Source organism: Hevea brasiliensis, chromosome 15, assembly GCF_030052815.1.
Source record: "Hevea brasiliensis isolate MT/VB/25A 57/8 chromosome 15, ASM3005281v1, whole genome shotgun sequence".
In the NCBI taxonomy this organism is placed as follows: Eukaryota; Viridiplantae; Streptophyta; class Magnoliopsida; order Malpighiales; family Euphorbiaceae; genus Hevea; species Hevea brasiliensis.
The window spans coordinates 62,214,318-62,241,605 of record NC_079507.1 but is presented as its reverse complement, the minus strand read 5'-3'; the positions used below and the strand labels follow the sequence as shown (position 1 = coordinate 62,241,605).

Below are 27,288 nucleotides of genomic sequence, written 5' to 3'. Positions count from 1 at the left end.
TATTTAAAATATTTATAATTAATATATATATAATTTTTCGAATCAAAATTTATAGAGGCATTAGTTTCAAATTAAATTTTAGTTAAGAAAAGGGAGAGTTAGCGGGGGCGTGATTACCTAGTGAATGCTGATTGCTGGGTCGGCGTGATTACCTAGTGAATGCTGATTGCTGGGTCCACCAACTTGGAAACAATTATTGTCCTATACGTACAAAAATTGCTCAATCAAATCAACTAGACAAGCACAATATGGGGCCTTTACTTGCCAATAATGCCTCTTTTTAGTTCCCTCCAACTTCACCAATTTTCCTATGAACAAATATCAAAACAGCCTTGGAATCTAAATTAATGGCGATAACTTGTTTTCTCTTTGGCATTGCAGCTTTATCACTTCACCTTTTCTTCTCTTGCTCTGCCTCTGCAGCAACACTCGATATCAACTCCGATCGAGATGCTCTTCTTGCATTCAAACAACATATCACGCTCGACCCTCTAAATTATTTGGCTACCAACTGGTCTGCCAATACCTCTGTATGCAGCTGGATTGGTGTCTCTTGTGGCCTCACCACCAACTTCAGAGTCACTTCTCTGAACCTTTCCCTCATGGGTCTTACAGGCACTATCCCTCCACATATAGGGAACCTTTCTTTCCTTTCTGAGATAAGTCTCGCCAACAATAGTTTCCATGGCCCTCTGCCAACCGAGCTGGTTCATCTTCCTCTACTGAGATACATCAACTTCAGATCAAATAATTTCAGCCAAGAGATCCCATCTTGGCTCGGCTCACAACCGAAACTTGAAGAATTATATCTGGACGATAACAATTTCTTAGGCACTATCCCAGCTTCCTTGTACAACATTTCGACGTTGAAAACTTTGCAGCTAATGAACAATAATCTACAAGGAAATATTTCTGAGGAAATTGGCAATTTAGCCAACCTGGAGACACTCAACCTGAACGGTAACAAGAAGATTTCAGGTTCATTGCCATGGACCATTTTCAACATTTCTTCTTTGAAAACTATTGATCTGGCGAACAATATGATATCTGGTGGTCTCCCAGATGATATGTGTAAAAATCTTCCAAATCTTCAGGCGCTGATTGCTCATCACAATCAACTGGTTGGCCAAATTCCATCAAGTATAGGGCAATGTGGAAAGCTGCTTCGTGTGTATCTGAATAAAAACGCTTTCACAGGAAACATCCCAATAAGTCTTGGAAATCTGACATTGGTTCAGGAGCTTTCTCTAGGCTTCAATAATTTGACAGGTACTATATTTATATATGTTGTTGCTTTTATGAACTTCATGATTCTACATACCACCATTAATTGATTACAGCAATACAACTCTTAAGTACTTGCGAACAATTTTGCAGGAGAAATACCAGAGGAACTTGGTTCTCTTCTCTCGGTTGAGCAGCTTGTGTTGCGTGACAATTTCCTCTCAGGTTCCATTTTATATATGCCCTGTTTTTCAATGGCAGAAACAGAATAAAAATCTATTAAAATTATACATAATAAAATTAATTTATATTAATTTCTCATTCTTTTTAATTTAAAGCTGGAAATAGCATTATTTCATATACACCCACAGATAGAAAAGCCAGAAATGTCACCTTTTTTTTTTTTCCTTTTTTATTTGCAGGACCCATTCCAAAAAGTCTATTTAATTGTACTTTTTAATTTGCAGGACCCATTCCAAAAAGTCTATTTAATTGTACTTCGTTGTTCTACTTATCTCTTGGTGCAAATGATTACTTAAAAGGTATGATGTACTCACTGCTATTGGGGTTGATTTCAACAATAATCATTGAAGTCTTCATAATTTCTGCTTTCTTAGGATCTCAATTAAGTGACATGGAACAAAAATGGAGCAAGTATATAATTATCACTTCAACTTCATTTCACTCACGTTATTTAGTATTACATAATTGAGTATGTTAATTAGGTCTAATACTTAAATTTTATTTCAATTTTGGTACTATCACTTGTTTAAAAAGAGGACCTGTTAATTATTAGCCAGGATTTTTAGTTTTACTTAATTTCACGAACATAGTTTTGCAGACATATACTTTAATTTTATTTCAATCTTTGCAGGTCCAATACCAAGTGAGATTGGTAAACTCCGTAAACTTATGTCCTTCATCGTCCGCTATAATAACTTTTCAGGCACCATCCCATCGTCTTTGTTCAATATAACAACTGTACGACTCTTGCTGTTAAATGTAAATCGATTCTCAGGCAAACTTCCATTGAACTTTGGCCATGCTTCTAATCTGGAGGAAATTTACCTAACTAGGAATCAGATTAGTGGACCACTTCCTGCTTCCTTCTCTAATGCTTCCAAGCTCACTATTGCAGAAATGAGCTCAAACTTCTTTTCTGGACCTATTCCAAACACTCTCGGTAACTTAAGGAATCTGCAGCGCCTCAATCTAGCCGCTAATCTTTTCACTGGTGAATCTTCAGCTTCTGAATTGAGCTTTCTCTCTTCTTTGGCAAACTGCAAAGGATTAACAAGACTAGTCTTAGTAGGCAATCCACTTAATGGCACTCTTCCTACTTCAATTGGTAATTTTTCTGCTATACGATATTTCAATGTGGAAACTTGTAATATCAAAGGTAGCATACCAAGAGAAGTAGGCCATATAAGCAACCTCACAACCTTACTCCTGCAAAACAATGAATTGATAGGATCAATTCCAGATACAATTGGTAGATTGCAGAAGCTTCAAGTTTTGTATCTTCAAGGAAATAAGTTGAATGGTTCCTTGCCAAATGATATTTGCCAAATGAATAGCTTGGGAGAATTAATTTTGAGTCGAAACAACATCTATGGAACTCTACCAGCCTGCCTCGGGGATGTTAATTCACTAAGATCTCTGCGATTAGATTCCAACAATTTTATTTCAACAATACCCTCTACATTATGGAACCTAAAAGATGTCTTGGATTTGAACTTGTCATCAAATTCACTTAGTGGCCACCTACCACTAAGTATTGGAAATTTGAAGGTAGTAACACAAGTAGACTTATCAAGTAATCATTTATCCGGTATCATCCCAGATTCCCTTGGAGGCCTCCAAAGCCTGATGAAACTCTCCTTAAGACACAACAATTTTGAAGGCCCTATTCCCGAATCATTTGGAAACTTGATAAGCCTGGAAGCATTGGATTTGGCCAATAACAACTTGTCAGGAACAATTCCCAAGTCCCTAGAGGGACTCAAGTACCTCAAATACCTAAACCTGTCTTTCAACAAATTGGAAGGAGAAGTTCCCACAGCAGGAACTTTTGTAAACTTCTCAGCTATGTCTTTTTTGGGAAATAATGCCCTTTGTGGTTCTCCCTTCTTGCAATTGACGCCATGCAAAATCAGTAATCAGGGAAGATCGAAGTCTGCCACCAAGCAAGTACTCGTATATCTTCTTCCTGCTATCATATTGACAATAGTTGTCATACTTGTCTCATTAAGATGTAGAAAGACAAAAGTTAAGTTGGTAACTGTGGCTGATCCATATCTTGAGATTGTGGCAACATGGAGAAGAATATCCTTCCAAGAACTTCAACAAGCCACAGATGGATTTTGTGATAGCAACTTACTTGGTAGAGGGGGTTCTGGTACTGTATATAAAGGAAGACTTAGTGACGGGATGGAAGTTGCTATAAAGGTTTTCAATTTGCAACTAGAAAGAGCATTCAATAGTTTTGATGCAGAATGCGAGGTAATGAGCAATATCCGCCATCGAAATCTTGTCAAAATTATAAGTTGTTGCTCTAACAATGACTTCAAAGCATTGGTATTGGATTACATGCCAAATGGGAGCTTGGAGAAGTTGTTGTACTCTCATAACTATTGTTTGGATATCCTTCAAAGGCTCGACATAATGATAGATGTTGCCTTGGCATTGGAATATCTTCATCATGGCTTCTCTAGACCTATTGTTCATTGTGATTTGAAGCCTAGCAATGTCCTGCTAGATGCAAATATGGTTGCTCATGTAGCTGATTTTGGCATTGCCAAGCTCTTAGGTGAAGGAGATTCTATGACACAAACAAGAACATTGGCCACTATTGGGTATATGGCACCTGGTAATGTTGTAGAATTTTTTGTTCTTTTTATGTAATCCTATATTATGTAATTTCAACTTCTGAATGACGTACTTCAATCTGATGTGTAGAGTATGGATCGGAAGGCATTGTTTCAACAAAAGGAGATGTTTATAGCTTTGGAATACTGTTGATGGAAACATTTACGAGAAAGAAACCCACTGATGACATGTTTGGTGGAAGAATGAGCTTGAAGGAATATATAAAGCAAGCATTACCTGATGCAGTAGCTGAAATAGCAGATGTTAATTTGCTGACAGGGGAAGAAAATTTTGCAGATAAGAAAGACTGTTTATCATTCATTTTGGGATTGGCTGTGGAATGCTGTGTTGAAGTTCCTGATGAGAGAAATGGCATAACCCAAGTGCTATCAAAACTCATTACCATCAGAACTCAATTCTTAGCCAGTTTAGCAAAGACTAATGAGATTGGAAAATAGAATTCTACGTCATTGTACAATGGATTAGAAGAAGTCTTAGACCCTCAAAATAATCTAAAAATAAATTGAAATCCTTGAATTTGTTAATTTCTTGATGAATTTGAGTGGGATATAGGCTATACTGTTGGTTTTGGAATCATTTACATCGATTACAGAAGTGAATTAAACAGATATCTCAAGAAGTTCCTCCATAATCTTCCTCATATCCCTCTTATTCAAAGGCGCCAGGACAACAAACCATATAGCAGAGTTTTCCAATATGGGAACAATTAATGAATTCTTGGATTAAATAGAGAAGCAGCGTAAGAGTTACCTTCCAAGCTGACATAATCACCATTGAAGACGAAGAGGAACAATTGGGCTCCTTGTGAAGGATCTCGGAAGCGGTGAGGACGAGCAAGTCGAAGATTGGAAAAAGGCAAGCGAGATGGGAAATCTGAGTTTGAGAGATACTTGTGGAAGACGGGCAATTTACCAAAGGGTGGCGAAAAAAAAAAAAAAAAAAAAAAAAAAAAATATATATATATATATATATATATATATATATATCAGAAGGGATGATTTCAAAATTATTTATTATAAGAGGTGTTTTAGCTATCGTGAAGAAAAGAGAGTGATGATTTTTAGCATAGGTAGTAATCAGTAAATAAAAAATAAAAAAAATTATAATTATTGAAAAAATAGTTAGATGTTATTTAAAATAGTATTTCGTTCTATTAGAAGTTATTTTAAGAAGTGTTAAATTATTTTTTTATCTTTAAAAATATGTATTAATTATTTTAAAAACTTTAAAAAATTTTTTCAATTGTAAAATTATTCATAAATTTTACAAAATAATCTTAAATATTATGACTATTTATAAATAAGTCCTTATATTTTTTTAATTAATAAAGATATAAAGATTAATTTATAAAATTAAAAAGTTATTATTTATTGTATATAAAAAATTTAAAACTTGTATATAAAATTAATAACTATATAATATAAAAAAATTTAAAAATATTAATATTATTTATGCGTAAAAAAGCAGTAATATTTATTTAGTAAATTAATAAAATAAGTAGAGTGAATAAATTATATTTAATATTTTATAAATATTTAAAAATTAGTGTTATTTAGTATTTATTAATTTAACAAAATATTAAATTATAATAAATATTATTAATATGAATTAATAAAAAATATGAATAAATAATTGTTGAAATAAATTATTTAAAAATAAATAAAATAATTCATAAATATTAAATTAATATTTGTAAAATATGAAATTAAAAAAATCAAAATAAATAAAATAATAAAAATAATGTATACATATTTTAAATAAATTTTAATATTTAATAACATAAAATTTTGACAATTAGTATATAATAAATAGTTTTTAATAATTATTAATCAATGAATTATTTGAGAAGAAAAAATTGATAATTAGACAATCGAATTATGATACTTGATTATATTTTTTAATTTATTTTGTTTATTTTATCCTTTATATTCTTACTAATTAAATAGATTTTCACTAAAAATATTTATATATTACTTATATATTTTTTTTCTAAATTGCCACCTTTTAGAGTGAAAACCTAGAGATTTACAAAAATTCACCTGAAACTTAACTGAGAATCTTTCATTTTATTTTTTTTTTAAATCAGATTTCATTAAATCTATATATATTAAAATTTATAAGATAATTCAATTTTTTGTGATTGTGAGAATACTTTGTGATTGTGAGACTTCATTTAGCTGCCCTTAATCTCAAGATTTTAATGCAAATTCTAATTATTATATAATTTAAACTCGCCATAAGATTGTGATTTTGTCCAAACTTAATAAATTATAAATTAAAGAAATAATATATATATATATATATACATTACTTTTATTATTTTATTTATCTTTAATTAATTTATTTCAACAATTATTTATTCATATATTTTTTATTAATTAATATTAATAATATTTATCACAATTTAATATTTTTTAAAATTAATAAATAATAAATAATGCTATTTTTCAAATATTTATAAAATATTTAATATAATTTATTTACTATACTAATTTTGTTAATTTTCTAAATAAATATTAATGCTCATTTACTTATAAAGTATTTTTAAATTTTTTATGTTATATAATTATAAAATTGTGTACAATTTTCCAATTTTTTATATACAAGAAATGTTAATTTTTTAATTTTACAAATTAATCCTTCTATGTTTATTAATTATAAAAATATAAGGGCTTATTTGTAAATAGTTATAATATTTAAGATTATTTTATAAAATATATGGATAATTTTATAATTAAAATTTTTTTTAAAGACCTTAAAATAATTAATACATATTTTTAAGAATAAAAAAGTAGCTGAACGCTTCTTAGAGTAGTATCTAATAGTCAAATACTATTTTAAGTTGTGTCCAACTGCTTTTTCAGTAATTATATATATTTTTTTATTTTTTAATTTATTGATTGCTATCTATGCTAGCGATCAGCTCTCTCACTCATTCACGTCAGTTAAAACACCATTTTTAATAAATAATTTTAAAGTCAGTCCCTTTTTGATAATTTTTTTCCGGTCGCCGTCTTTTGGTAAATTGCCTGTGGAAGGCCAATCCAAGGCAAAGGTATATGTTTGATAAAATGAATATGGCAAAAGTTTGCGGGATTAAATTGAATTTTATGTTGTATGTTTTTAGCTTGAAAATAATTTTTTTTTTCAATTTTAAAAATTTGATTTTACATAATTAATTATAATTAAGATTAACTTCTATTAAATTAAAATTTAATTTCATATAATAATTAAAATTAATTTCTATCAAATATGATAAATTCCATTAAAATAATATAATAAAGTTTTATTTGGTTGGGATAATTCAACTCATAAATTTCAATGAGTACTAAAATTTAGCTTATTTGAATAACCATTGTCATTGACTTCTTGAAAAATTAAGACTCTTAATTCTTCCACTTCTTGATAAGTAACTTGCTGGACTAATTTAGTTAAATTACTTCACTTAAGAGAGTACAGGCTATTTGAATTCAATAAGGCCTAATATTTTTAAGATTATAATACTCGCACATTTCTCATAAACACAAACCCTCTCTCTTCTTTCTCCATTTTCTCCCCTCTTTTATTTATTATATCAATATAAATTACATAAAATTTAATTTAGTTTTACATTTTAAATTATATCATGCTAACTAATATAATTTATTTTTTTAATGAATCCTAATCCATTTCAAATTAATTATAAGTTTGTAATAATTTGAATCAAACACTATAAAATGTCGAATTTAATCGAGGGTGAGTTTTGCATCGGGAGGCCAAGAAAGCGGGTTGTGAAAATGGTGGTGAAGAGGCCTTCGTGGTGGTGGAGGCGGCTTAGAGTCTAGCCAATTATAGGTGGTCATCGGTTTTGAATCTTTCAATGACCCATGTTTCATAACATTTTGGTGTTTATTTTGTTGAATATTTGATGCTTCATTTATTTCACAAAAAATAATTTATATATAGAAAATATTTTTTATAAAAAATATTTTTTAATAAAATATTTTTAGTAAAAATATTTTACATTATTTGATTGTAATATTAAATTAATAATATATATTTATTTCATTTATATATAAGTATAATCATATTTTAATAAGATTATTAAAATTTAAAAAATAAAAAATGACTTCCTTTTTTTAAAAATGAAAAAATGACTTAGTTTTTCATTTAATCAGAAAAATATTTTCTATTGATCAATTTTTTTGAATAATCCAAACACAAGAAAATATAAAAAATATTTTTCAGAAAAATATTTTTCATAAAACAAACAGAGTTTGAGTATGCCTTTTCATTTTCTTTTTTAATTATATGTTTCTTCACTTTCCATTCATTTTAGTCCGAAATTGATATTAATGAGTCAAATCGAATAAAATCGAAGTTCGATTTTGTTTCTTTATTAAATTCATCAATTGTCTTTGAATAGTTATAAAATTCTTCTCAAATTTTGGCTAGATTTTGTTTCAAGGTATACTAGATTTTCATTTATGATATGAAGACCAAATCTAATACATGTGATAGTTATAATTAGCCATACTTTCAATATGTAAAGATGCTAGGAATGATAATGGAACAGAACAGACCTTCATGGGTTCTTTAACGTTTCAAAAATATATATATTTTTTTATTTATTAAACAAACTTCACTCATCTTTTATAAGATACAACATTAATCCATGTTTTTGCAGATTCCTGTGCCTTTTTCTCTGCAATATTAAATTGTATTCTCGCACATAAATGTTGTATTTTCATAACTTGCAATCTGAGATTGATATCTATGAGAAATATTTATACATTTTGTCTCATTTTGAATATATTTACAGCTTGTAGTTTTAGTGACAAGAGTTTGTGTAGTTCTTCCATAGAAATATTTACTATGTTAATGCATCAACAGTAATGAGTTTTAACATTTTTGTTCTTTTATTTTTTTGGCAGGAATCCAGACCATATAGGTTGCCACAAACCTTTTTCCTTCTCGAATGGGAATTTCTTATTCCTGCTTGTTTGCTGAATACAGTGATTTGGAGAAAGCCTTAGAATTTGTTACTGCAAAATCTATTTTCTTTGGAGATGATGAAGAGAAAAAGTCTGCGCAATCCGTTAATTTTGGTAGTCAAGATTTGGAGCCCAAGATCAAATCTTTGGGTTCTGAGAGGATGTTAGTGGAAAGATCTGTTAGCTTTAAGAAGGAACAATTGGAAAATAGGATGTCTAATAAAGATCTTTCATTGGAGAAAGAAAATGATGCTGCAGTAACATCAGTCAGTACAAATAGCAAATCGAAGGATGTTCAGTCCCAAAACTTAGATAGTGATGTAGGAACGGTCCAAAAATCACCAAATTTTGATCCTGCCAACCCCAAACACCAAGCTGCTGTAAAATTGCAGAAAGTGTACCAAAGTTTCAGAACCAGGAGAAAGCTTGCAGATTGTGCAGTTCTTGTTGAGCAGAGCTGGTATGTATCTGATGAAATGCTAATCCTTACCTTTTTTATGAAAATTTAGCGGTGTGTTATAATGTCTAAATGCAATTACTTCTTGTTATAGGTGGAAACTTTTAGATTTTGCTGAACTCAAGCACAGTTCTATATCATTCTTTGATATTGAAAAACATGAAACTGCCATTTCGCGTTGGTCAAGAGCAAGAACAAGAGCTGCCAAGGTTGAAATAGGTTTATCAAAAAATGACAAAGCTCAAAAACTTGCTTTACAACACTGGCTTGAAGCGGTAAGTAAGATTTAAAGAATTATGCAAATGAAGTTAGTAGCTCGTTATTCCCTATTCACTCTTGCTAACTTGAAATCTATATTGTCTTTTGTGAAAAAAACAGATTGATCCACGGCATCGATATGGACATAATCTACACTTCTATTATGTAAAATGGCTTCATTCTAAGAGCAGAGAACCTTTTTTTCACTGGTAATTTCCTTAATCTAGAGCGTCTTCCCTCGACAAATAAAATTTTGATTCTGGACATCATGGATTTAAAATTGAACTTAAATATGCTGTCTCTGAAATGCAGGCTAGATATAGGAGAAGGCAAGGAAGTAAATATTATTGAAAAGTGTCCTCGATCAAAACTTCAACAACAGTGCATCAAATATCTTGGTCCAGTGAGTTTTGATATATTTTAATGGGCTAACCTTTTTTTTTCCTTTATTTAACTTGAATATTTAACTGAAGGAAATATTTACTGTTGCAGATGGAAAGGAAGGCCAATGAAGTTGTTGTGGAAGATGAGAAGTTCATTTACAAGCAGACAGGGGAGCTCCTGCATACCACTGATGATGCCAAGTGGATTTTTGTCCTTAGTACATCTAAGACCTTGTATGTTGGCAAGAAAAAGAAAGGTACATTCCAGCATTCAAGCTTCTTGGCTGGAGGAGTCGCAACTGCTGCTGGTAGATTAATCATTGAAAGTGACATTCTTAAGGTATAGCTATGACATGATAGTTCATTGCATTTATATTATATAGTAGCCATTTTATAGTGATTTTAGAAGTCCTCAAATTTTAATGGTGAATTAACACTGAGATCTTTCTGTTTTTTGAACAGGCAGTTTGGCCTCACAGTGGACATTATCGGCCTACAGAAGAAAATTTTAAGGACTTCCTTTCATTCCTCCGAGAAAACAATGTGGATATCACTGATGTAAAGGTAAAGACAAAGATATAAAAGCATTTTTATTCTATTTTAATGATTTAAGTTCTGAATATCAGAGATGTAAACTAGAAGATCATATGTTGATGATATTTCTATTTCTGATATTTCAGACAAATCCAGTGGAAGAGGAAGAAGGCTTGCTTGATAACCTAAGAAGCAGTAGACATATTAGAAGCCACTCATCTGAAGATGACTTGATCGAAACTGTGAATAACCTTGATGTTGAAGAAATCAATGCCGAAACTTAGCACCAGAGAGCACTGATTTGATGGAAGATGAGACTTCTGTGGTAGTGGAAGAACAGCAGCCAGGACGGCTCCACAGCTTCAGTAGGAAGTTGACCAATCTTGAAATTCCAAAGAGGGATGAATGGTTTGACGGCTTAGTGAGAGAAAATCCAGCTGCTGGACCAAGTGGCAACAATGTGTCTGCAGACTCTCTGTTAAAAGATGTTATGAATCTGCAAATGAAAGGTTCACCATAGAACAGGGTGACAAGGTTCCAAAGAAAAAGTTTGATGAAGATGAAGATAATGATGTAGAAGACATCCCCAAAGAAGCAATCCTCCAAAGGATTAATTCAAAGAAGGGAACAAAGTCATTTCAGTTGGGTAGACAGTTGTCTTGCAAATGGACAACACGAGCAGGGCCACGTATAGGCTGTGTTAGGGACTATCCCTCAGGGCTCCAGTTCCGAGCTTTGGAGCAAGTAAACTTGTCTCCAAGAAGGATTTTCCACTCAAAAAGTATCCGTTTGTTCCGCCAAAAAGCCTCCCCACCAACTGGATTTGGTGGGGAAACAGCTGTGACCTTTGATCTACCAATGCTTAAAAAGGGGAATCTGATGTATGGAAGCCTTCCTCACTCTAGAACACTGTCCGATCTACCAATGCAGGACATCAATGCTAGAAATAGACAATTTGCCATTAGTGAGAATTTGTTTCTAATTGATTTATTCTTTTTTGTGAATAGAAAAGATGATATAGGGATTCATTGTCATTCTTTTTGTTTTCTACCATGTCAAAATCATTTTATACATTTTTTCCTTTTAGTTCATCTTGTACAATATGAGATGTACCTGTAAAATCTTATGGGGATTTGAAACCCCTTAATACAAAATAAGATATTCTTTCATTTTCTGGAATTGGATATAGCAGCAAGATCATTTTATACTATCTGGAAATTCCAGTTGCATTTGAACAGTCTTAAGTCAATACCCTTTGAACTGTTTTAATTTCAAGGGAACAAAGAAATTTAGATGATGACTACTGTGGATGCCTATGAAATAACAAAGAATTCTCCTAGGAGGATCTTGATCTATGAACAATATAAACAGAGAATTATAAAAAGATATTTTTCAAGAATTGATTGTTTATGCTCTAAATTCGTAAGAGGAAGTAAATGGTCGCATCTATCTGGAGGAGTTCTCTTACTCAGCTATTTATAAGTCAAATCCCTCAAAGCAAGCTCAGTAGTGTGAACCTGTGAGCCTCAACTAGTCCACATCTTCAAGCCAAGGCACAAGTAAGTTTCCACAGGGAAATGGCAGCAGGAAGAATAAGAAATTTTGGTCTAAACCATATATAACTGAGTTTTAGCTGCCATTTTCTTTTATCTTTGCAAACTAAATGAGATTGCAAACAATTTAGGAGGTGCTTTCTTTCTTGGATTTGTATGCATCTTCTTTTCTATGCTCAGAAAATTTGACATCCTAGCTTGTATAACCATGCATACTGAAGTAGAAAATCATTTTTGCTTGTACAGCAGAATGTATATGGAAAATGCTGTTCTGATGCATAATGTATAGTCTATGCAAACTACAGATCCCTTATTTTTCTGCCTCAAGTATATAACAGAAGAACTATTTTTGGAATAGAAATCCAAGACATTTCTTAATGCAAGATATTCCAAGCTTTTGAGATATACCAAGGGCATAATTTTACTCTTGATGCCACTCTCATTTGGATAAAATCTTGTGCAACTGAAAAATAGACTATCAATTAAAATAATCACAGTAAGCACCTCAAGAACGCTATTAAACTTCTTTGCAATTCAAGTAATTTTCATTACAACAAAACTATATTCATTGACAAGTAGAGAAAATACAATAGTAATTTAGTAAAAGCAATTATTCAGAAGTTAACGCCAAGAATCTTCAACATACTCTCTTTTCTTTGTCTGTCATCTATCATGTGAAATTTTGTTAAAGAGGAATTGATAATGAAGAAAGAAAGGCACATGGGTCTCACAACCCAAAAAGGGCTAGAACAAACAAAAGATTAAAAAAAAAAGCCCAATAAACAATTCGTGATCCTCTACTTCAACTCTCATAGATTAAACTAATTTATATTTTAATTTTTTTTGTAAAAATTATTTAATTAATGAAACATGTAACACCCTCACTTTAGTTAGTCTGTGCATTCGACTGTTCCGGTGACCAATATCTAACCGGACAGCTAGAATAACTGAAACTATATGTAAACTAGAGTGAGTAGTCATAAATAACCTAAATAATGGTAAGAAAAATTAAGAAAAAATTTTAGAAATAAAATACGATGAAGTTAAATGAGCCAGTGCCTCGGTGATGGGTGACCAAACGGGAAATTACTGTCTTCACAGCTAGTAGCCCTAAACCCGAGGGAAATCCCATGAAATAAAGGACATCAGAAAAGAGTTACGGTGTCCTAGGTAGCATTAGAATGTCAAGAAAAGGCTATGAGAATTTTTAAGATTGATACAGATAATTTTAGTCCGTTAAGCAAAACGAATGACATTTTGGTCATTTCACTTTCAGAGACGATTTTTGACCGATATGTTTATTTAACTATGTGAATTATATAACCTAAAATGTAAATAAATATTGCTAAAAATTAAATTAAAAATGAGTAGAAAAGAAAAGAAAAGAAAATGAAATAAAACTCAAATTATGACATCATTATGATGTCATTAAAAACTCTCCACCAATCACCATGAGACAACCATTTAATAAATAAATAAAAATGACATAAATTAGTCAAAAAAATGAAAAAGCCACCTTCTTCTCTAGCCATTCTCCCGCCAGCACTCTCTTCTCCATTTTCCTCTAAAAATTCTTTTATCTTCCTATTATTAAAACACCATTTCAAGCTTCCAAACCATTACCTTCTTTCATAAAAATAGTTGGCAGCCTTGACAAACTTCCTTAGCCAGCCATAAAACCCAAGGAAAGTGGGAAGAAAAGTGAAAGGAAAATCTGGTTGGCAGCTTCAAAGAGGTGAATTAAGTGTTGAGCTGATTTAAGGTTGCTTAGAGCTAGAATAATAAGGTTAGTGCTAGAAATTCTCTTGGAATTTAAAGTTTATGCAAGTTGATTTAGGGTTTGCTAAAATTGGGAAATTTGTGTTGTGACTTTAATTTTGATGATGTTGAGGTTGATTATTGACTACTAGAAATGCTATAAATGTGAATTGAAGTTTGGAAATTGGGTGGAATTGAAAATTGGGAGTGTTGTTCTTGTGCAGGGAATTCTGGATCTATGAGTCTAGTGTGTTTAAACAAACATAAGTATAGTTAGACAGCTCCAATTGGTGTGAGGCCAATTGAAGATGAAATTTAAGACCTTAAGCCACATTTTTCATGAAGAAACCTTACCCAGAAAACTAACTTAAGTTGACCTAAAAATTACCTCAATCCGGGTAACACACAAGCTGTCTCTAGAAAATAACTAAATAAATAGTTTTTGTTCAAATGGTCATAACTCAGTATAGAAATATCCAATTGACATGAGTTTTAAATCAATAGAAAGCTTAGACAATTTAGAACAACTTTTATGAAGAACACCAACTCAGATTCTAAACTTAACCCATCCGAAATACTAGCCAAAGTCAGAGTACCAAAACTGCCAGAACCAATTCTGCCCAGAAATTCTGGGTAGAAGCCATCTGGCTAGCCCAAAAGAAATTAGCATAACTTGAGCTAAAAAATTTTAAATTGAGTGATTCAAAAAGAGAATTAAAGAAGACACATAAAGGAACAACTTTGATGAAGAAAAGTTTGCCAAATTCTCACTGTAGTTTAGACCAATCGAACAGTAAACATAGGACACAAAAACTGAATTTTTGAAAATACTTTTAGGAGGCTTTGAATTGCAATTGGCAATCAATGCCAACAAATTTAGAACCCAAAATATGGTATAATTGTGTATCAAACATTTGTATATGTATAAAAAAGTCAACAATTTGAGTGAATAGTAATGTGTGAATAGTAACCCCAAAGACATAAGAAATAATAATAAAAATTAATACCTTGCATAATTAATGGCATATGAGAAACAAGAAGAATGTTTTGAGTATAATGGTTTATGAAAACCGTTGTTGTGAATTGTGACTTTTGAATTTGAGTGACCCTAAAACATTGAAGAATGTTTTAAGTACAATGGTATATGAAAATCATTGATGTGAATTGTGATCAATAGGAATGCATAAATTATGATGAGTGCATAAACTATGTATAATTGTGATTTAGAAATTATGCTTCCATCTTAACTAGAATTAAAATGTTATAAAATATAAATAGAAAATATAATGAAATAATAAAACATAAGAACATTTAATGGTACTAGTCTGCCCATGTATTGCCTAAACATGTGTGTCAGATTTAATAGATTGGCATGCCAATAGGGTATTGTTTTAGTAGTACTGCGTAATGTTTTATGCCTGTATTTATGACTTTATACCCGCATTCATGACTTTTATGCTCGATTACTTATTATCATGCCTTTTATTCATACTGATATGTTATCATGACTTTTAGTCATACTGATTGCATACGTGGTTGATGTACTGAGCTTACGAGTCCCATGGTATGATGGCCCGAGATACTGTATTGTCCAGTGCCAACAACCCATTTTCCAGTTTAGTCAGCTTGTCATAGGTTACTTGGGCAGTGAAATTTATTGAAATGAGTTAAGAATATTAGCAATTAAAAATATTTAAAATTAAATAAATGAGTAAGAAGACCTAAAATAAATTAGATTAGTTATTTAGCAGAAAGAATTGAAATAAACTGAACTAGTGTTAAAAATCTATCTATTATGAAATGACTCTGAGAGAGATAACCTAGAAAGTATTGAATTAAAAGATAAAAAAGATTAGTAATAGAATTATAATTTAAATAAATGTTATAATGAATTATGTTTTATTTCCATGTGTATATTGTATATTATTTTCTTTGTTATATTATCGCAACACTAAGCAGTAATGTTTAGCGCGATAGATTTATTTCCCTCGCGCAGGTACTGAAGCTAAAACCTAGTGGACGTTTGATTGGGACTTTTGGAGTCAAGATCTGCAGAGTGTCAAAGGTTGTCACCTCCTCAGCAATGCATGTAGATAGGGCTCATATAAGTCATGTTATGTATTTTATATATTATAAATATTTCGTATGTTGTAATGTAAATTAAGAATTTGTAAGTAATATTTATATGATATAAATTAATAAATTGATTAGTTCATATGTAATTAATTTGTATATCATGTAAATTGTGAATTTATTCAATTAATTTGCAAATTGTGTAAATTAATGGAAATATGAGAATTTTGATATGTTAATGAAGCATGAACTATAATGTATGGAAATGAATATGAAATTGAATTATATAGATAATATTTGAACTGATCAGATGATTATGATTAGTATGAATGAGATTTTATTTTGAAAATATTGTTAAATTTTCAAGCAGGTAAATAGTAAGACACGCCAAACAGTATTAAAATAGGGAAAACTCTGTTGATTTCTCCTTAGAAAAATAATTGATATTAAAAGATAATGAGTTTAAAATGATTAAAGGAATAAAATAAAATAAGTTAATGTGCTCCGGCACCGAGTGTGACACGCTTTGCTCGGCTACACTATAGACGGATAAGGGATATCACAAAACAAGTGATTTGCATTAATTTTAATAATTACAACTAACAAATGGAATTTTGACTTTTGATCAATGCCATATGGCTGAGAAAGGGATGGGTACAATTTGGAGGACAACTACAAGTTGCCAATTTGAAGTTTGGTAGGTGAACAAGTTGCTGTTTTATTGATTTTTTATTGCTTTCTTTTCCTAAGATATGATATGGACTCTGCGATATGTCTATGATAAAGGCAGACTCAAGATGGAATTCTTTTATATGTAGATAACGAGAGCTAATTAGTACCCTATGGGTTGAAAATGATTTTGTTTTCAATAATGTTATGTAATCCAAAAAAGTTGACGGCTTTTGGGATGCTTTGATGGCGATTTCGGAGATACTTAAAATAGTTGAAGGTAATATTTGAAGAGTAATGATAAAGCTCACTACACTATGAAAAAAGAGAATTTAAATTTAATTATTAACAGAGATATTATTGAAGGGAATAGTTATAAATATTGAAATATTAATATTATTTAAATCTAACAATATATCAATTGATCCATTTAAACTTTAAACCATTAAGTCTTGATCTTTATCTTTAAGGATTGAAAACATTGATTTATTATTCACCATATTTCTATTATTTATTCTGCACCGTTATGAAATCGTTGACAGCTTTAGAGCCACCGATTATGACCTTTTCCATTTGTGGATAGTTGACAGCGATGGCTGAATGTCGATCAGTCTTCTTTAGGTGACCCGTCATTTGCATGCATTATTCATACATATATATACATATAAAACAGTCTTTAAAATAAAATAAAAAATAATAGAAGCATTTGATTTAGACATTTAAGCTTACTATTGGTGCGTTGAGGATAAGAAATTTAAGGACAAGTTGCTGGTTCTTTCTTGGAAGGTGAACAGGTTGTATTCTTTTATTCAATGATGGACAAAAGAGAGAGAGAGAGAGAGAGAGATATTTGATATCTAGATTTGAATATTAGGCATTGAAAGAAACCCAATTATTTAAGCATGGTTGATGGACCAAGTTGCTGTTATACTAATGATTCTCTTGTATTGATTTTCTCCTTCAAGAATACCAACACTAAAAATGGAAGCTGCAGCCTCCAAATTGGAATTCTTGAATATAGAGAAAATCCAAGCTATCTAAAACCCTATGAAAGTTGATGAAAATGAATCTTCAATAATGTAATTGCAAGATAATTATCACTAGGATTATCATATTGTTAATTTTTTAATTAAATTAATTTTACTATCAACATTTTTATTTTTTTTCTTCATATAATTTATTTAAATTGAGGCTTGAACTCGATGCTTTACAGTCATGGAGATTACTCCGGTACTATTGAATTAAAATTCATAGGTTGTTTATTTTTTTTATAATATTAGTATTTAAAAAAATTATAATTTAATTTTATAAATAAAATAAATCTCTTAAAATAATACATAAAATCTATTTTGTACTATTCTTGAATTCTACTAACATTTCAATTTTCTTAATAGAGTTATATTTATAATAATTTTGGGAAATTATGAACATTCATTAAAAGTATGAAACCAATAGTATAAATGAAAAAGAAAGATGATAATCATACAGAGAAATTAACTTTATATAAAGAAAAAATATAAAATTTTACAAAATAAAATAAATAAAAGGATTAAACAAAATATGTTATTAAAAATAAATTAAAATTTATTAAAAATAAATAAAAAAGAGAATTATTATTATTAATAGTAATATTTTTTTAAATAAAAGCATCTAATATAAATTAAATTTTATATGAGAATAAATTTAATGATCATTAAATTAAATATTTATATTAAAATTATATAAAATTATTTAAAATATTTATAATTAATATATATATATATATATATATATATAATTTTTCGAATCAAAATTTATGGAGGCATTAGTTTCAAATTAAATTTTAGTTAAAAAAAGAAAAAAAAAAGGAGAGTTAGCGGGGGCGTGATTACCTAGTGAAGGCTGATTGCTGGGTCCACCAACTTGGAAACAATTATTGTCCTATACGAACAAAAATGGCTCAATCAAATCAACTAGACAAGTACAATATGGGGCGTTTCCTTGCCAATAATGCCTCTTTTTAGTTTCCTTCAACTTCACCAATTTTCCTATGAACAAATATCAAAACAGCCTTGGAATCTAAATTAATGGCGATAACTTGTTTTCTCTTTGGCATTGCAGTTTTATCACTTCACCTTTTCTTCTCTTGCTCAGCCTCTGCAGCAACGCTCGATATCAGCTCCGATCGAGATGCTCTTCTTGCATTCAAACAACATATCACGCTCGACCCTCTAAATTATTTGGCTACCAACTGGTCTGCCAATACCTCTGTATGCAGCTGGATTGGTGTCTCTTGTGGCCTCACCACCAACTTCAGAGTCACTTCTCTGAACCTTTCTCTCATGGGTCTTACAGGCAAGATCCCTCCACATGTAGGGAACCTTTCTTTCCTTTCTGAGATAAGTCTCGCCAACAATAGTTTCCATGGCCCTCTGCCAACCGAGCTGGTTCATCTTCCTCTACTGAGATACATCAACTTCAGATCAAATAATTTCAGCCAAGAGATCCCATCTTGGCTCGGCTCACAACCGAAACTTGAAGAATTATATCTGGACGATAACAATTTCTTCGGCACTATCCCAGCTTCCTTGTACAACATTTCGACGTTGAAAACTTTGCAGCTAATGAACAATAATCTACAAGGAAATATTTCTGAGGAAATTGGCAATTTAGCCAACCTGGAGACACTCAACCTGAACGGTAACAAGAAGATTTCAGGTTCATTGCCATGGACCATTTTCAACATTTCTTCTTTGAAAACTATTGATCTGGCGAACAATATGATATCTGGTAGTCTCCCAGATGATATGTGTAAAAATCTTCCAAATCTTCAGGTGCTGATTGCTCATCACAATCAACTGGTTGGCCAAATTCCGTCAAGTATAGGGCAATGTGGAAAGCTGCTTCGTGTGTATCTGAATAAAAACGCTTTCACAGGAAACATCCCAAGAAGTCTTGGAAATCTGACATTGGTTCAGGAGTTTTCTCTAGGCTTCAATAATTTGACAGGTATTATATTTATGTATGTTGTTGCTTTTATAAACTTCATGATTCTACATACCACCATTAATTGATTACAGCAATACAACTCTTAAGTACTTGCGAACAATTTTGCAGGAGAAATACCAGAGGAACTTGGTTCTCTTCTCTCGGTTGAGCTGCTTGAGTTGCGTGACAATTTCCTCTCAGGTTCCATTTTATATATGCCCTGTTTTTCTATGGTAGAAACAGAATAAAAATCTATTAAAATTATACATAATAAAATTAATTTATATTAATTTCTCATTCTTTTTAATTTAAAGCTGGAAATAGCATTATTTCATATACACCCACAGATAGAAGAGCCAGAAATGTCACTTTTTTTTTTTTTTATTTGCAGGACCCATTCCAAAAAGTCTATTTAATTGTACTTCGTTGTTCTACTTATCTCTTGGTGCAAATGATTACTTAACAGGTATGATGTACTCACTGCATTTGGCGTTGATTTCAACAATAATCATTGAATTCTTTATAATTTCTGCTTTCTTAGGATCTCAATTAAGTTACATGGAACAAAAATGGAGCAAGTATATACTTATCACTTCAACTTCATTTCACTTTTGGTCTAATACTTAAATTTTATTTCAATTTTGGTACTATCACTTGTTTAAAAAGATGACCTGTTAATTATTAGCTAGGATTTTTAGTTTTACTTAATTTGACGAACATAGTTTTGCAGACACATACTTTAATTTTATTTCAATCTTGCAGGTCCAATACCAAGTGAGATTGGTAAACTCCGTAAACTTAAGTCCTTCGTCGTCCGCTATAATAACTTTTCAGGCACCATCCCATCGTCCTTGTTCAATATAACAACTGTACGACTCTTGGTGTTAAATGTAAATCGATTCTCAGGCAAACTTCCATTGAACTTTGGCCATGCTTCTAATCTGGAGGAAATTTACCTAACTAGGAATCAGATTAGTGGACCACTTCCTGCTTCCTTCTCTAATGCTTCCAAGCTCACTATTGCAGAAATGAGCTCAAACTTCTTTTCTGGACCTATTCCAAACACTCTCGGTAACTTAAGGAATCTGCAGCGCCTCAATCTAGCCGCTAATCTTTTCACTGGTGAATCTTCAGCTTCTGAATTGAGCTTTCTCTCTTCTTTGGCAAACTGCAGAGGATTAACAAGACTAGTCTTAGTAGGCAATCCACTTAATGGCACTCTTCCTACTTCAATTGGTAATTTTTCTGCTATACGATATTTCAATGTGGAAACTTGTAATATCAAAGGTAGCATACCAAGAGAAGTAGGCCATATGAGCAACCTCACAACCTTCCTCCTGCAAAACAATGAATTGATAGGATCAATTCCAGACACAATTGGTAGATTGAAGAAGCTTCAAGTTTTGTATCTTCAAGGAAATAAGTTGAATGGCTCCTTGCCAAATGATATTTGCCAAATGAATAGCTTGGGAGAATTAATTTTGAGTCGAAACAACATCTCTGGAACTCTACCAGCCTGCCTCGGGGATGTTAATTCACTAAGATCTCTGCGATTAGATTCCAACAATTTTATTTCAACAATACCCTCTACGTTATGGAACCTAAAAGATGTCTTGGATTTGAACTTGTCATCAAATTCACTTAGTGGCCACCTACCACTAAGTATTGGAAATTTGAAGGTTGTAACACAAGTAGACTTATCAAGTAATCATTTATCCGGTATCATCCCAGATTCCCTTGGAGGCCTCCAAAGCCTGATGAAACTCTCCTTAAGACACAACAATTTTGAAGGCCCTATTCCCGAATCATTTGGAAACTTGATAAGCCTGGAAGCATTGGATTTGGCCAATAACAACTTGTCAGGAACAATTCCCAAGTCCCTAGAGGGACTCAAGTACCTCAAATATCTAAACCTGTCTTTCAACAAATTGGAAGGAGAAGTTCCCACAGCAGGAACTTTTGTAAACTTCTCAGCTATGTCTTTTTTAGGAAATGATGCCCTTTGTGGTTCTCCCTTCTTGCAATTGACGCCATGCAAAATCAGTAATCAGGGAAGATCGAAGTCTGCCACCAAGCAAGTACTCGTATATCTTCTTCCTGCTATCATATTGACAATAGTCGTCATACTTGTCTCATTAAGATGTAGAAAGACAAAAGTTAAGTTGGTAACTGTGGCTGATCCATATCTTGAGATTGCGGCAACATGGAGAAGAATATCCTTCCAAGAACTTCAACAAGCTACAGATGGATTTTGTGATAGCAACTTACTTGGTAGAGGGGGTTCTGGTACTGTATATAAAGGAAGACTTAGTGACGGGATGGATGTTGCTATAAAGGTTTTCAATTTGCAACTAGAAAGAGCATTCAGTAGTTTTGATGCAGAATGCGAGGTAATGAGCAATATTCGCCATCGAAATCTTGTCAAAATTATAAGTTGTTGCTCTAACAATGACTTCAAAGCATTGGTATTGGATTACATGCCAAATGGGAGCTTGGAGAAGTTGTTGTACTCTCATAACTATTGTTTGGATATCCTTCAAAGGCTCGACATAATGATAGATGTTGCATCGGCATTGGAATATCTTCATCATGGCTTCTCTAGACCTATTGTTCATTGTGATTTGAAGCCTAGCAATGTCCTGCTAGATGCAAATATGGTTGCTCATGTAGCTGATTTTGGCATTGCCAAGCTCTTAGGTGAAGGAGATTCTATGACACAAACAAGAACATTGGCCACTATTGGGTATATGGCACCTGGTAATGTTGTAGAATTTTTTGTTCTTTTTATGTAATCCTATATTGTGTAATTTCAACTTCTGAATGACATACTTCAATCTGATGTGTAGAGTATGGATCGGAAGGCATTGTTTCAACAAAAGGAGATGTTTATAGCTTTGGAATACTGTTGATGGAAACATTTACGAGAAAGAAACCCACTGATGACATGTTTGGTGGAAGAATGAGCTTGAAGGAATATATAAAGCAAGCATTACCTGATGCAGTAGCTGAAATAGCAGATGCTAATTTGCTGACAGGGGAAGAAAATTTTGCAGCTAAGAAAGACTGTTTATCATTCATTTTGGGATTGGCCGTGGAATGCTGTGTTGAAGTTCCTGATGAGAGAAATGGCATAACCCAAGTGCTGTCAACACTCATTACCATCAGAACTCAATTCTTAGCCAGTTTAGCAAAGATTAATGAGATTGGACAATAGAATTCTACGTCATTGTACAATGGATTAGAAGAAGTCTTAGACCCTCAAAATAATCTAAAAATAAATTGAAATCCTTGAATTTGTTAATTTCTTGACGAATTTGAATGGGATATGGGCTATACTGTTGGTTTTGGAATCATTTACATCGATTACAGAAGTGAATTAAAAAGATATCTCAAAAAGTACCTCCATAATCTTCCTCATATCCCTCTTATTCAAAGGCGGCAGGACAACAAACCATATAGCAGAGTTTTCTAATATGGGAACAATTAATGAATTCTTGGATTAAATAGAGAAGCAGCGTAAGAGTTACCTTCCAAGCTGACATAATCACCATTGAAGACGAAGAGGAACAATTGGGCTCCTTGTGAAGGATCTCGGAAGCGGTGAGGACGAGCAAGTCGAAGATTGGAAAAAGGCAAGTGAGATGGGAAATCTGAGTTTGAGAGATACTTGTGGAAGACGGGCAATTTACCAAGGGTGGCGACTGAAAAAAAAAAAAAAAAATTATATATATATATATATATATATATATATATCAGAAGGGATGATTTCAAAATTATTTATTAAAAGAGGTGTTTTAGTTATCGTGAAGAAAAGAGAGTGATGAATTCTAGCATAGGTAGTAATCAGTAAATAAAAAATAAAAAAAATTATAATTATTGAAAAAATAGTTAGATATTATTTAAAATAGTATTTTGTTTTATTAGAAGTTATTTTAAAAAGTGTTAAATTATTTTTTTTTATTTTTAAAAATATGTATTAATTATTTTAAGATCTTTAAAAAATATTTTCAATTGTAAAATTATTTATAAATTTTATAAAATAATCTTAAATATTATGACTATTTATAAATAAGTCCTTATATTTTTATAATTAATAAAGATATAAAGATTAATTTGTAAAATTAAAAAGTTATTATTTATTGTATATAAAAAATTTAAAACTTGTATATAAAATTAATAACTATATAATATAAAAAAATTTAAAAATATTAATATTATTTATGCGTAAAAAAGCAGTAATATTTATTTAGTAAATTAATAAAATAAGTAGAGTGAATAAATTATATTAAATATTTTATAAATATTTAAAAATTAGTGTTATTTAGTATTTATTAATTTAACAAAATGTTAAATTATAATAAATATTATTAATATGAATAAACAATTGTTGAAATATATTATTTAAAAATAAATAAAATAATTCATAAATATTAAATTAATATTTGTGAAATATGAAATTAAAAAAATAAAAATAAACAAAATAATAAAAATAATGTATACATATTTTAAATATAGTTTCAATATTTAATAACATAAAATTTTGGCAATTAGTATATAATAAATAGCTTTTAATAATTATTAATCAATGAATTACATGGGAAGAAAAAATTGATAACTAGACAATCGAATTATGATACTTGATTATATTTTTTAATTTATTTTATTTATTTTATCCTTTATATTCTTACTAATTAAATAAATTTTCACTAAAATATTTATATATTACTTATATTATTTTTCTTTCTAAATTGCCACCTTTTAGAGTGAAAACCTAGAGATTTATAAAAATTCACCCGAAACTTAACCAAGAATCTTGCATTTTATTTTTCTTTAAATCAGATTTCATTAAATTTATATATATTAAAATTTATAATATAATTCAATCTTTTGTGATTGTGAGAATTCTTTGTGATTGTGAGACTTCATTGAGCTGTCCTTAATATCAAGATTTTAATGCAAATTTTAATTGTTATATAATTTAAACTTCCCATAAGATTGTGATTTTGTCCAAACTTGATAAAATTAAAGAATATATATATATATATATATATATATATATATATATATATATATATATATATATATATACACGCACATTACTTTTATTATTTTATTTATCTTTAATTAATTTATTTCAACAATTATTTATTCATATCTTTTTTATTAATTAATATTAATAATATTTATCACAATTTAATATTTTTTAAAATTAATAAATAATAAATAATGCTATTTTTCAAATATTTATAAAATATTTAATATAATTTATTTACTATACTAATTTTGTTAATTTTCCAAATAAATATTAATGCTCATTTACTTATAAAGTATTTTTAAATTTTTTATGTTATATAATTATAAAATTGTGTACAATTTTCCAATTTTTTATATACAAGAAATGTTAATTTTTTAATTTTACAAATTAATCCTTCTATGTTTATTAATTATAAAAATATAAGGGCTTATTTATAAATAGTTATAATATTTAAGATTATTTTATAAAATATATGGATAATTTTATAATTAAAATTTTTTTTAAAGACCTTAAAATAATTAATACATATTTTTAAGAATAAAAAAGTAGCTGAACGCTTCTTAGAGTAGTATCTAATAGTCAAATACTATTTTAAGTTGTGTCCAACTGCTTTTTCAGTAATTATATATATTTTTTTATTTTTTAATTTATTGATTGCTATCTATGCTAGCGATCAGCTCTCTCACTCATTCACGTCAGTTAAAACACCATTTTTAATAAATAATTTTAAAGTCAGTCCCTTTTTGATAATTTTTTTCCGGTCGCCGTCTTTTGGTAAATTGCCTGTGGAAGGCCAATCCAAGGCAAAGGTATATGTTTGATAAAATGAATATGGCAAAAGTTTGCGGGATTAAATTGAATTTTATGTTGTATGTTTTTAGCTTGAAAATAATTTTTTTTTTCAATTTTAAAAATTTGATTTTACATAATTAATTATAATTAAGATTAACTTCTATTAAATTAAAATTTAATTTCATATAATAATTAAAATTAATTTCTATCAAATATGATAAATTCCATTAAAATAATATAATAAAGTTTTATTTGGTTGGGATAATTCAACTCATAAATTTCAATGAGTACTAAAATTTAGCTTATTTGAATAACCATTGTCATTGACTTCTTGAAAAATTAAAACTCTTAATTCTTCCACTTCTTGATAAGTAACTTGCTTGACTAATTTAGTTAAATTACTTCACTTAAGAGAGTACAGGCTATTTGAATTCAATAAGGCCTAATATTTTTAACATTACAATACTCGCCTATTTCTCATATACACAAACCCTCTCTCTTCTTTCTCCATTTTCTCCCCTCTTTTATTTATTATATCAATATAAATTACATGAAATTTAATTTAGTTTTACATTTTAAATTATATCATGCTAACTAATATAATTTATTTTTTTAATGAATCCTAATCCATTTCAAATTAATTATAAGTTTGAAATAATTTGAATCAAACACTATAAAATGTCGAATTTAATCGAGGGTGAGTTTTGCATCGGGAGGCCAAGAGAGAGAGTTGTGAAAATGGTGGTGAAGAGGGCTTCGTGGTGGTGGAGGCGGCTTAGAGTCTAGCCAATTGTAGGTGGTCATCGGTTTTGAATCTTTCAATGACCCATGTTTCATAACATTTTGGTGTTTATTTTGTTGAATATTTGATGCTTCGTTTATTTTACAGAAAATAATTTATATATAGAAAATATTTTCTGTAAATAATATTTTTTAATAAAATATTTTTCATGAAAATATTATTCGTTATTTGGTTGTAATATTAAATTAATGATATATATTTATTTCATTTATATATAAGTATATTCATAATTTAATAAGATTATTAAAATTTAAAAAACGAAAAATTATTTTTTTTTAAATAAATATTATTTTATTTAAAAATGATTTAGTTTTTCATTTAATCAGAAAAATATTTTCTATTGATCAATTTTTTTAAGTATTCTAAACACTAGAAAATGTAAAAAATATTTTTCAATTTTTTTTTTAATAAAACAAACGGAGTTTGAGTATGTGTTTTCATTTTCTTTTTTAATTATATGTTTCTTCACTTTCCATTAATTTTAGCCCGAAATTGATATTAATGAGTTAAATCAAATAAAATCGAAGTTCGGTTTTGTTTCTTTATTAAATTCGTTAATTGTCTTTGAATAGTTATAAAATTCTTCACAAATTTTGGCTAAATTTTGTTTCAAGGTATGCTAGATTTTCATTTATGATATGAAGACCAAATCTAATACATGTGATAGTTATAATTAGCCATACTTTCAATATGTAAAGATGCTAGGAATGACAATGGAACAGAACAGACCTTCATGGGTTCTTTAACGTTTAAAAAATATATATATATTTTTTATTTATTAAACAAACTTCACTCATATTTTATAAGATGTAACAAGTAGAATATCCGTCAAAATCATTATATTTGAATCCGATTAATAAATATCTGAATCTGTTTTAAACTTAATTAAAATTTATTATCAAGTATTTGAACTCATTCAAA

General features: G+C 29.9%; 2 protein-coding genes, 2 long non-coding RNA genes and 1 pseudogene across 4 annotated transcripts; 3 read left to right on the top strand and 2 right to left on the bottom strand.

Moving 5' to 3' along the window:
* The first annotated feature begins 245 nt into the window (after window positions 1-245).
* Window positions 246-4,642, top strand: LOC110671495 (receptor kinase-like protein Xa21). The gene is made up of 5 exons (XM_058135961.1): window positions 246-1,269; window positions 1,378-1,449; window positions 1,692-1,766; window positions 2,099-4,093; window positions 4,183-4,642. The coding sequence occupies exons 1-5, from the start codon at window positions 348-350 to the stop codon at window positions 4,548-4,550; spliced, it is 3,432 nt and encodes a 1,143-aa protein (XP_057991944.1). The 5' UTR covers window positions 246-347; the 3' UTR covers window positions 4,551-4,642.
* Window positions 2,014-5,073, bottom strand: LOC131173772 (uncharacterized). Its single transcript, XR_009144092.1, has 3 exons — window positions 4,864-5,073; window positions 2,633-2,673; window positions 2,014-2,504 (listed from the first exon to the last, which is right to left on the bottom strand). It is a non-coding gene; the product is annotated as an uncharacterized LOC131173772 (long non-coding RNA).
* A 3,702-nt stretch (window positions 5,074-8,775) lies between these two features.
* Window positions 8,776-11,897, top strand: LOC110671964 (IQ domain-containing protein IQM2-like; annotated as a pseudogene).
* Window positions 11,898-18,787: 6,890 nt separating this feature from the next.
* On the top strand, window positions 18,788-23,039 carry LOC110671967 (receptor kinase-like protein Xa21). The gene is made up of 5 exons (XM_058136270.1): window positions 18,788-19,759; window positions 19,868-19,939; window positions 20,130-20,204; window positions 20,501-22,495; window positions 22,585-23,039. Exons 1-5 carry the CDS (start codon window positions 18,838-18,840, stop codon window positions 22,950-22,952), a joined length of 3,432 nt encoding a protein of 1,143 aa, XP_057992253.1. The 5' UTR covers window positions 18,788-18,837; the 3' UTR covers window positions 22,953-23,039.
* LOC131173804 (uncharacterized) lies at window positions 20,461-23,453 on the bottom strand. Its single transcript, XR_009144141.1, has 3 exons — window positions 23,266-23,453; window positions 21,035-21,075; window positions 20,461-20,906 (listed from the first exon to the last, which is right to left on the bottom strand). It is a non-coding gene; the product is annotated as an uncharacterized LOC131173804 (long non-coding RNA).
* Window positions 23,454-27,288: the final 3,835 nt, after the last annotated feature.